Below are 12,195 nucleotides of genomic sequence, written 5' to 3'. Positions count from 1 at the left end.
ACACACACACACACACACACACACACACACACCGAGTCAGATAGCTACGGAACATCATGCACTTTCACTGCTTTCACTTCCAAGCTGCTCTCTAAGTCACCCTCTATTACTGCGCCTTTTCTGTCTGCAAACGTCTTACGTTAATGTTGTGCTGTTTCTTCTCCAGGTGGAACCCAACACAAAGCTGTTTCCTGCTGTGTTTGTGCGACCGACCAGCCCCAATCTCTTCCAGTTTGAGCTGGCCAAGATAAAGGTAGAGTAACTCGATTCCAATCGCTACTTTCCTGACCTAAAGTGTGTTCAATCTTTCCCCTGTTCTACTGGTATACAATCGACTGTGCGGACCACAACGTCGTTCTGTGTGACCTCTGACCTCTACAGAACACCATGCCTCTGTCGGCGGCCATCTTTAAGAGTGAGCATAAGAACCCAGTGCCTCAGTGCCCTCCGAGGCTGGACGTCCAGACCATCAACTCAGTGCTGTGGAGCCGCATGCCCAACACCTTCCTAAAGGTGGAGACAGCCAGGGTCAGTGAGAGACACGGCTGGGTGGTGCAGTGTCTGGAGCCCCTCCAGATGCTGGCTGTGCACATACCTGAGGAGAACAGGTAGACATTTACATGTGCTTATACATACTGTACACACATACACAGAGGCAGCACACACACCCTGGTTGAGGACATAAGCGCTCCTGTATACTGAAATGCTGTGTTTGAACATTGTACTGAACCCCATTGACCTCCCCCCAGGTGTGTTGACATCATGGAGCTGTCTGAGCAGGAGGACCTGAGGACGTTCCACTACCACACCCTGAAGCTCTACTGTGCCCTGTGTGCACTGGGCAATACCCGTGTAGCACACGCCCTCTGCAGCCACCTAGACCAATCCCAGCTGCTCTACACCATCGACAACCAATATCTGTCAGGCATGCTGCGTGAGGGCTTCTACAACGTCCTGATCAGTGTTCATCTGGAGACGGCCAAGGAGGCCCGCCTCATGATGAACAACGAGTTCATCATCCCCGTCACTGCCGAGACTCGCAGCATCCGCCTGTTCTCCGACGCCACCAAGCACCACTCTCCTCCCGGCGTGGGCCTCAGCACCTCCCTGAAGCCCCGGCTCAACTTCTACCCTCCCTGTTTCATCAGCACCAAGAGGGAGCAGCATCTGTACAGCCCCCAGATCCCACTGGATGCCCTGAAGGAGAAGGCCATCACCATGCTGACCGAGGCCGTGCAGGGCGGTGGGCATCACATCAGAGACCCTGTAGGGGGCAGCGTGGAGTACCAGTTTGTGCCTATCCTGAGGCTGATTGGCACGCTGCTCACCATGGGCGTGCTGGGCAGTCAGGACGTTCATAAGATCCTGCTGCTCATCGACCCCAACGTGTTCGCGGTGCATCACGAGGAGGCGGCCGCCGCGGTGACGGAGGCCACGGAGAAGGAGGGACTGACAGGTGCCGAGGAGAAGGCGGTGGAGGCCGGGGAGGAGGAGGCTGCCAAAGAGGCCAAGCAGCCAATCAAAGGTCTGCTGGAGAAGAGGCTGCCTGAGCCAGTCAAACGACAGGTAACATGGTTACTGAGACAGAGACACTGCTTCAGCTAGTCTTTCAATCACATGCTCTGCAAAATGCACTGACATTTATAGTCCCTTCCAAAGTCACTTAACCATGTAATGTCTCTGTATCAGTGATTTCTCTTCTCATGAGTCCACTCAGGTACAGTATGTGTCATTAGATGCAGCGGTCTAAGGCACTGCATCTCAGTGCTAGAGGCGTCAATACAGACCCTGGTTCGATTTCAGGCTTTATCACAACCGGCCGTGATTGAGAGTTCCATAGGGCAGCGCACAATTGGCCCAGTGTCGTCCGGGTTAGGATTTGGCCGGGGTAGGCTGTCATTGTAAATGAGAATTTGTTCTTAACTGACTTGCGTAGGTAAATAAAGGTTAAATAAAAAATACAACATAAAAATGAATTTCTGTGTGTCCAAATCCCAGCTGATGTTGAATGTGGAGGCTGACAGATTGTCTCTATGTGTTTTTCTCTCTCGTAGATGTGTGAGCTGCTTCACTACTTCTGTGACTGTGAGCTGAAGCATCGCATCGAGGCCATCGTGTCTTTCTCAGACAGCTTTGTCTCCAAGCTACAGTACAACCAGAAGTTCAGGTACAACGAGCTGATGCTGGCCCTCAACATGTCTGCTGCCGTCACCGCCAAGAAGACCAAGGAGTTCCGCTCCCCTCCCCAAGAACAGGTACACACTGAAATAGAAATAACCTAAGATGGCCTCCTAGTTAAAGATGTAGGTAATGGTGAGTTTATCATCTCTCTCCTGTAGAGTCATAGTATGAGAATGTCACAGGCAAGCAGTTTTATTCACAGACTTTCGGACGTGGCCGTAACTCTGTAATTGAGTTAGGCTTTTTGAAATGCTGCCCACTTCATGAGGACTGGGATGACTGCAGACATCTGTGTGTGTTAACCTTGTTACACTAGTATTAGATAGAAGTGTTTGCACATTAACACAGGACAGGCTGCTGCTCCTAAGCGAGTGTGCGCACACATACACACTGCAACAAGGGCACAGTGTTCTCATAAACCTCAAAGTGACCCTCTGGCCGCCTCTCCACTCTAAACTAAAAAGAGAGTATTTGGGGGGAGTTGTGGGAGTGTTCAGTCATTTTTCCACATTCATGGGTAATTGATTTCCTCCTTTTCCTTAAATTCCCTTTGGTTTTGTGTCATTGGGTTCTTTCATTTGTGGAGAGCACAGCTGGCCCGGAGTTACTGAGAGAGGCTTAGTGACCGGCTCTATAACAGTCTAACAGCTCCCCAAAGATCTTTAATTTGTGCATGTCCCTTCGCTGCCCAGCCTCAAGGCTGTGGGAATCCATCCCTGTCTGCTGTGTCATTGTCACTTCAGGTTTACCAGGGCTCTTTACGACCCGCCCCCCCCCGACCCTGCCAGACAGGAGGGAAGAACACCTCATTCCCTCATCTCATCCACAGTAATTCAGGGTCAAAGCTCCCTGCTCACTTCAGCACTTTTCACAAACTATAATGACTTTTTACCTGGCTCCTTCAACTTCTCCTACTGCACACAAGCTTTGCTATTTTCTCTGAACTATTTATGTATAAAGTGTGTAGGGCCATTGTGTAGTACAGTTATGTGGTCAAAATGACAGTCTATGTGTGTTTCAGATTAACATGCTGTTGAACTTCAGTACGGGGGAGGACTGCCCGTGTCCAGAGGACATTCAGGAGGAGCTCTATGCCTTCCACAACGAGCTGCGGCTGCACTGTGGTAAAAAACACCATCAGGTTTTATATGACCAGTCTGGACCTGGAGATTATGACCTGCCATCTGACTAGGATTAAAAATGAATGTCAGCATCAAATGGCCTGTGGCGGAAAATGATACCGTAGAGATGAGCTGTGGAATTCATTGAAAACAAAAATGCCAGCATTGGAGATGTAATTACTTACAGCAAAGGGGACACAATGCTTGTCCAAATAGGAACTGGATAAAACATACACAACAGGAGTCAACATAATAGCATTTTTACTTGACCAACTGTGTAATATAGCTTGTTCTCACCCTGTATCCTTGTAGATGTATGTTTATTGTCTGAGCTCCCCAGGTTGGTTGGAATTACAGGGGGATATTGTAATAGAGCTTCCGGTGTGTTTCTCGGCAGAATGGAAGGCTTCTCTATCTCTGCAGATATCTTATAGTTCACTGCCTCTCCAGATTGCTATGACGTCTGAATGTTTTGCTAAATAATTAAAGACTTGGTCCTGGGGGGGTACTATACCAATGTAATGTATTCTACAGTCATGCTGCACTACTCTGACATAAAGCAGCACCTTAGAAGGGAGACTGCAGGGAAATAAAAAGGAAAGACACAGAGGGAAAAAAATAACACTAGCAAAAGAAAACCTGTAATACACCTGAAATATGCTGCTAGATTGACCGCTAGGAAGCAACATTTGTCCAGGAGTGGGATATTGGTTTTATTTCTGTGCCTTGTGTTTGTGTAGGAATCCCTATGGAGGAGGAGGATGAGGAGCAGGACACGTCTATTAAAGGTCGTCTGCTGGCCCTGGTCTACAAGATCAAAGGTCAACCTCTGAAGACTGAAGAGGAGCCCACAGAGCAGGAACAACAAGCCCCCTGTAAGACTATTTCTTCTACAACTATGTCAGAGCCAGCAATAACATGAACTGGTGACTGTGAAATTCACCTCATTACAGTCTCTCAGTAATAACACAATAGACTCTTTGTTGGAGGTTATCCTATTTCTCTCCTGAACAAGCCACTGTTTACTCTCTCTGGCTAACATAGGTGGATGGGGAAATTGAAAGGAGCAGGGTAGCAGCTGAATAGTGATGCTGGCATACAAGCCCTGTTCCATTTGTCTGGCATGTAACACAGACACCCAGTTGCAGCCATTTCCATTGCAATGTATTTTTCAATGTTATTATGGTAATGCAGAGCCGGTAGAGGATTGGCTGCTCTGCCTGGCAGTGAGGGGCATCTTCACTCAGTCCTCCTGCTCTTCTGCAGAGAGAGAGGAGAAAAACACTGCACTGAGATAACTCAGGTTTCTTCATCCGGATCTTACTCACACACACACACACACATACACCCACACACACACACACACACACACACACACACACACACACACACACACACACACACAAACACACGTGCGCACACACACACACATACACACACACACACACACACACACATACACACGTGCGCACACACACACACATACACACACACACACACACAGGCACACACATATATACACAAATGCAGAGCTCTGTACCAGTATGGAAATTGTCTGACATTCTTCAAGTACAATGCAATATCAGAGGCTACTAATTAATTCACTGATTGCCGTTAATCACTTCCCTCCCTCCCTGTCCTTCAGGACAGACCACTGTCACAACACTGTTTCACTATAGCAGAATCCTTCCCTTCCTGTCCTTCAGGACAGACCACTGTCACAACACTGTTTCACTATAGCAGAATCCTTCCCTCCCTGTCCTTCAGGACAGACCACTGTCACAACACTGTTTCACTATAGCAGAATCCTTCCCCCCCTGTCCTTCAGGACAGACCACTGTCACAACACTGTTTCACTATAGCAGAATCCTTCCCTCCCTGTCCTTCAGGACAGACCACTGTCACAACACTGTTTCACTATAGCAGAATCCTTCCCTCCCTATCCTTCAGGACAGACCACTGTCACAACACTGTTTCACTATAGCAGAATCCTTCCCTTCCTGTCCTTCAGGACAGACCACTGTCACAACACTGTTTCACTATAGCAGAATCCTTCCCCCCCTGTCCTTCAGGACAGACCACTGTCACAACACTGTTTCACTATAGCAGAATCCTTCCCTCCCTGTCCTTCAGGACAGACCACTGTCACAACACTGTTTCACTATAGCAGAATCCTTCCCTCCCTGTCCTTCAGGACAGACCACTGTCACAACACTGTTTCACTATAGCAGAATCCTTCCCTTCCTGTCCTTCAGGACAGACCACTGTCACAACACTGTTTCACTATAGCAGAATCCTTCCCTCCCTGTCCTTCAGGACAGACCACTGTCACAACACTGTTTCACTATAGCAGAATCCTTCCCTTCCTGTCCTTCAGGACAGACCACTGTCACAACACTGTTTCACTATAGCAGAATCCTTCCCTTCCTGTCCTTCAGGACAGACCACTGTCACAACACTGTTTCACTATAGCAGAATCCTTCCCTCCCTGTCCTTCAGGACAGACCACTGTCACAACACTGTTTCACTATAGCAGAATCCTTCCCTCCCTGTCCTTCAGGACAGACCACTGTCACAACACTGTTTCACTATAGCAGAATCCTTCCCTCCCTGTCCTTCAGGACAGACCACTGTCACAACACTGTTTCACTATAGCAGAATCCTTCCCTCCCTGTCCTTCAGGACAGACCACTGTCACAACACTGTTTCACTATAGCAGAATCCTTCCCTTCCTGTCCTTCAGGACAGACCACTGTCACAACACTGTTTCACTATAGCAGAATCCTTCCCTTCCTGTCCTTCAGGACAGACCACTGTCACAACACTGTTTCACTATAGCAGAATCCTTCCCTCCCTGTCCTTCAGGACAGACCACTGTCACAACACTGTTTCACTATAGCAGAATCCCTCCCTCCCTGTCCTTCAGGACAGACCACTGTCACAACACTGTTTCACTATAGCAGAATCCTTCCCTCCCTGTCCTTCAGGACAGACCACTGTCACAACAGTGTTTCACTATAGCAGAATCCTTCCCTCCCTGTCCTTCAGGACAGACCACTGTCACAACACTGTTTCACTATAGCAGAATCCTTCCCTTCCTGTCCTTCAGGACAGACCACTGTCACAACACTGTTTCACTATAGCAGAATCCTTCCCTCCCTGTCCTTCAGGACAGACCACTGTCACAACACTGTTTCACTATAGCAGAATCCTTCCCTTCCTGTCCTTCAGGACAGACCACTGTCACAACACTGTTTCACTATAGCAGAATCCTTCCCTTCCTGTCCTTCAGGACAGACCACTGTCACAACACTGTTTCACTATAGCAGAATCCTTCCCTCCCTGTCCTTCAGGACAGACCACTGTCACAACACTGTTTCACTATAGCAGAATCCTTCCCTCCCTGTCCTTCAGGACAGACCACTGTCACAACACTGTTTCACTATAGCAGAATCCTTATCTTCCTGTCCTTCAGGACAGACCACTGTCACAACACTGTTTCACTATAGCAGAATCCTTCCCTTCCTGTCCTTCAGGACAGACCACTGTCACAACACTGTTTCACTATAGCAGAATCCTTCCCTCCCTGTCCTTCAGGACAGACCACTGTCACAACACTGTTTCACTATAGCAGAATCCTTATCTTCCTGTCCTTCAGGACAGACCACTGTCACAACACTGTTTCACTATAGCAGAATCCTTCCCTCCCTGTCCTTCAGGACAGACCACTGTCACAACACTGTTTCACTATAGCAGAATCCTTCCCTTCCTGTCCTTCAGGACAGACCACTGTCACAACACTGTTTCACTATAGCAGAATCCTTCATATTATCGGGACAGTTCTATTGAAACCTTTTATGTCGTTTAATTATAATTTTACTGCCCTGTAAGACAATAAAGCAATCTATAAAATTAAAGCCCTATCTTGAGTTTAGAAGCCTCTCTGTATCCAGCACAGGAGGTTGGTGTCACGTTAATTAGGGAGGATGGGCTCGTGGTAATGGCTGGAGTAGAATAAGTGGAAAGGTATCAAATACTTCGAACAAATGGTTGATACCATTCCATTCGCTCCGTTCTCCTGTGGTATGTATCCAGGATGGGCTACACTTGTAGTTGAGATCAGTACATTTCATTCAAAGGAAAACATGTTTGCATTTTTCCTGATCCCAAACCAATATGGGTACACCTCACTGTCTATAATAAAAGTGCTGCTGGCAAGGACAAGTGCCCAATTTGCGGCAGGTAAATTTGGGCTGGAATATGCAACAGTGAATGCAGACAGTGAAAGGCAATCTGTCCCCAGACTGTTAGACTGACCCCGATGTGGACCATATGAGACTCTCCACTATTGATCTCACAAGAGAGAGGACATGAATATAGAGGTTGTGTGTTTCCACTTGAAGACTTGTTTGGATATTTTCTTGACATGATTTATTCTAACTGTGCTGGGTTCAGGGTTCCTACTGGGTTCAGACTGGGTTCAGGGTTCCTACTGGGTTCAGACTGGGTTCAGGGTTCCTACTGTGTTCAGACTAGGTTCAGGGTTCCTACTGGGTTCAGACTGGGTTCAGGGTTCCTACTGTGTTCAGACTAGGTTCAGGGTTCCTAATGGGTTCAGACTGGGTTCAGGGTTCCTACTGGGTTCAGACTGGGTTCAGGGTTCCTACTGTGTTCAGACTAGGTTCAGGGTTCCTACTGGGTTCAGACTGGGTTCAGGGTTCCTAATGGGTTCAGACTGGGTTCAGGGTTCCTACTGGGTTCAGATTGGGTTCAGGGTTCCTACTGGGTTCAGACTGGGTTCAGGGTTCCTACTGGGTTCAGACTGGGTTCAGGGTTCCTACTGGGTTCAGACTGGGTTCAGGGTTCCTACTGGGTTCAGACTGGGTTCAGACTGGGTTCAGGGTTCCCACTGGGTTCAGACTGGGTTCAGGGTTCCCACTGGGTTCAGACTGGGTTCAGGGTTCCTACTGCTATGACCTCTGAATAGGAGTGTGGAGGACGGAGTGGACAAGAAGCTGAAGAGTGAGTAAAGGAACGGTTGCACTGCAGTGATTGGATGCTACTTCAGTGTATAGACCACACTCTCTCTTTCATCCTGATAGAACTTCCAAAATACCCAGAGGTGTTTGGGAGAAGTCTCACTAATCATCTCCTACCAGATACTCTCCCCCCCCCCCCCCCCTTACCCACCTAATTCAGCAGTGACCAAATCTCTCCTGTGCAGCCCCCCTGTCCTCATCGCTGAGGGGTCCAATTAGATTTAACCAGGCGTTTTATGGGCCCTCTGCAGCCCCTGTCCCTACACCTGTTTCTCTCCCTCAGGTACTGTAGCACCTCAGCAATGCAAGCCCCTCTAATTGGTGTGTTCCTGGTCAATGGGGGCACATAAAGCTGTGGTGTGAGCTGTGTTGAGAGCTGTGTTGAGAGCTGTGGTGTGAGCTGTGGTGTGAGCTGTGGTGTGAGCTGTGTTGAGAGCTGGGGTGTGAGCTGTGTTGAGAGCTGTGGTGTGAGCTGTGGTGTGAGCTGTGTTGAGAGCTGTGGTGTGAGCTGTGTTGAGAGCTGTGGTGTGAGCTGTGGTGTGAGCTGTGTTGTGAGCTGTGTTGAGAGCTGTGGTGTGAGCTGTGGTGTGAGCTGTAGTGATGATTGACAGCCCAGTGTTGAGAGTTTTACTCTGTTGAGTACAAGCCAAGCCAATCAACCAACCAGCAGAAACAGAGACCTAAAAACACAGCCTCCTGATTGCTCTGCTTTAAAACAACTATTATTGATTGCATGCAAATTGTCCCTTCCCCACTGCTCTGAATTGGTTACTGTTCTCCCTCTGGCGAGGCTACCTAAGCTTGGAAGACACACACACACACACACACACACACACACACACACACACACACACACACACACACACACACACACACACACACACACACACACACACACACACACACACGTGCGCACACACACACGCACATACACGCACACACACAGGCACACACAGATATACACAAATGCAGAACTCTGTACCAGTATGGAAATTGTCTGACATTCTTCAAGTACAATGCAATATCAGAGGCTACTAATTAATTCACTGATTGCCGTTAATCACTTCCCTCCCTCCCTGTCCTTCAGGACAGACCACTGTCACAACACTGTTTCACTATAGCAGAATCCTTCCCTCCCTGTCCTTCAGGACAGACCACTGTCACAACAGTGTTTCACTATAGCAGAATCCTTCCCTTCCTGTCCTTCAGGACAGACCACTGTCACAACACTGTTTCACTATAGCAGAATCCTTCCCTCCCTGTCCTTCAGGACAGACCACTGTCACAACACTGTTTCACTATAGCAGAATCCTTCCCTCCCTGTCCTTCAGGACAGACCACTGTCACAACACTGTTTCACTATAGCAGAATCCTTCCCTTCCTGTCCTTCAGGACAGACCACTGTCACAACACTGTTTCACTATAGCAGAATCCTTCCCTCCCTGTCCTTCAGGACAGACCACTGTCACAACACTGTTTCACTATAGCAGAATCCTTCCCTTCCTGTCCTTCAGGACAGACCACTGTCACAACACTGTTTCACTATAGCAGAATCCTTCCCTCCTCCCTGTCCTTCAGGACAGACCACTGTCACAACACTGTTTCACTATAGCAGAATCCTTCCCTTCCTGTCCTTCAGGACAGACCACTGTCACAACACTGTTTCACTATAGCAGAATCCTTCCCTTCCTGTCCTTCAGGACAGACCACTGTCACAACACTGTTTCACTATAGCAGAATCCTTCCCTTCCTGTCCTTCAGGACAGACCACTGTCACAACACTGTTTCACTATAGCAGAATCCTTCCCGCCCTGTCCTTCAGGACAGACCACTGTCACAACACTGTTTCACTATAGCAGAATCCTTCCCTCCCTATCCTTCAGGACAGACCACTGTCACAACACTGTTTCACTATAGCAGAATCCTTCCCTCCCTGTCCTTCAGGACAGACCACTGTCACAACACTGTTTCACTATAGCAGAATCCTTCATATTATCGGGACAGTTCTATTGAAACCTTTTATGTCGTTTAATTATAATTTTACTGCCCTGTAAGACAATAAAGCAATCTATAAAATTAAAGCCCTATCTTGAGTTTAGAAGCCTCTCTGTATCCAGCACAGGAGGTTGGTGTCACGTTAATTAGGGAGGATGGGCTCGTGGTAATGGCTGGAGTAGAATAAGTGGAAAGGTATCAAATACTTCGAACAAATGGTTGATACCATTCCATTCGCTCCGTTCTCCTGTGGTATGTATCCAGGATGGGCTACACTTGTAGTTGAGATCAGTACATTTCATTCAAAGGAAAACATGTTTGCATTTTTCCTGATCCCAAACCAATATGGGTACACCTCACTGTCTATAATAAAAGTGCTGCTGGCAAGGACAAGTGCCCAATTTGCGGCAGGTAAATTTGGGCTGGAATATGCAACAGTGAATGCAGACAGTGAAAGGCAATCTGTCCCCAGACTGTTAGACTGACCCCGATGTGGACCATATGAGACTCTCCACTATTGATCTCACAAGAGAGAGGACATGAATATAGAGGTTGTGTGTTTCCACTTGAAGACTTGTTTGGATATTTTCTTGACATGATTTATTCTAACTGTGCTGGGTTCAGGGTTCCTACTGGGTTCAGACTGGGTTCAGGGTTCCTACTGGGTTCAGACTGGGTTCAGGGTTCCTACTGTGTTCAGACTAGGTTCAGGGTTCCTACTGGGTTCAGACTGGGTTCAGGGTTCCTACTGTGTTCAGACTAGGTTCAGGGTTCCTAATGGGTTCAGACTGGGTTCAGGGTTCCTACTGGGTTCAGACTGGGTTCAGGGTTCCTACTGTGTTCAGACTAGGTTCAGGGTTCCTACTGGGTTCAGACTGGGTTCAGGGTTCCTAATGGGTTCAGACTGGGTTCAGGGTTCCTACTGGGTTCAGACTGGGTTCAGGGTTCCTACTGGGTTCAGACTGGGTTCAGGGTTCCTACTGGGTTCAGACTGGGTTCAGGGTTCCTACTGGGTTCAGACTGGGTTCAGGGTTCCTACTGGGTTCAGACTGGGTTCAGACTGGGTTCAGGGTTCCCACTGGGTTCAGACTGGGTTCAGGGTTCCCACTGGGTTCAGACTGGGTTCAGGGTTCCTACTGCTATGACCTCTGAATAGGAGTGTGGAGGACGGAGTGGACAAGAAGCTGAAGAGTGAGTAAAGGAACGGTTGCACTGCAGTGATTGGATGCTACTTCAGTGTATAGACCACACTCTCTCTTTCATCCTGATAGAACTTCCAAAATACCCAGAGGTGTTTGGGAGAAGTCTCACTAATCATCTCCTACCAGATACTCTCCCCCCCCCCCCCCTTACCCACCTAATTCAGCAGTGACCAAATCTCTCCTGTGCAGCCCCCCTGTCCTCATCGCTGAGGGGTCCAATTAGATTTAACCAGGCGTTTTATGGGCCCTCTGCAGCCCCTGTCCCTACACCTGTTTCTCTCCCTCAGGTACTGTAGCACCTCAGCAATGCAAGCCCCTCTAATTGGTGTGTTCCTGGTCAATGGGGGCACATAAAGCTGTGGTGTGAGCTGTGTTGAGAGCTGTGTTGAGAGCTGTGGTGTGAGCTGTGGTGTGAGCTGTGGTGTGAGCTGTGTTGAGAGCTGTGGTGTGAGCTGTGTTGAGAGCTGTGGTGTGAGCTGTGGTGTGAGCTGTGTTGAGAGCTGTGGTGTGAGCTGTGTTGAGAGCTGTGGTGTGAGCTGTGGTGTGAGCTGTGTTGTGAGCTGTGTTGAGAGCTGTGGTGTGAGCTGTGGTGTGAGCTGTGTTGTGAGCTGTGTTGAGAGCTGTGGTGTGAGCTGTGGTGTGAGCTGTAGTGATGAT

General features: G+C 48.5%; 1 protein-coding gene across 1 annotated transcript in view; it reads left to right on the top strand.

Moving 5' to 3' along the window:
* LOC139553625 (ryanodine receptor 3-like) overlaps positions 1–12,195 on the top strand; it is a 176,288-nt gene that overhangs the window by 111,533 nt on the left and 52,560 nt on the right. Inside the window, exons 33-38 of the mRNA XM_071366164.1 lie at positions 167–253; positions 382–608; positions 750–1,566; positions 2,055–2,255; positions 3,203–3,305; positions 4,043–4,177. Of these exons, the coding sequence (XP_071222265.1) occupies positions 167–253; positions 382–608; positions 750–1,566; positions 2,055–2,255; positions 3,203–3,305; positions 4,043–4,177 (1,570 nt within the window). The remainder of the gene's footprint in view (positions 1–166; positions 254–381; positions 609–749; positions 1,567–2,054; positions 2,256–3,202; positions 3,306–4,042; positions 4,178–12,195) is intronic.

The sequence above is a fragment of the Salvelinus alpinus genome, chromosome 25 (assembly GCF_045679555.1).
Source record: "Salvelinus alpinus chromosome 25, SLU_Salpinus.1, whole genome shotgun sequence".
NCBI classification, from domain to species: Eukaryota; Metazoa; Chordata; class Actinopteri; order Salmoniformes; family Salmonidae; genus Salvelinus; species Salvelinus alpinus.
The sequence above is the reverse complement of the archived record's forward strand: the minus strand, read 5'-3'. Positions and strand labels throughout refer to the sequence as shown.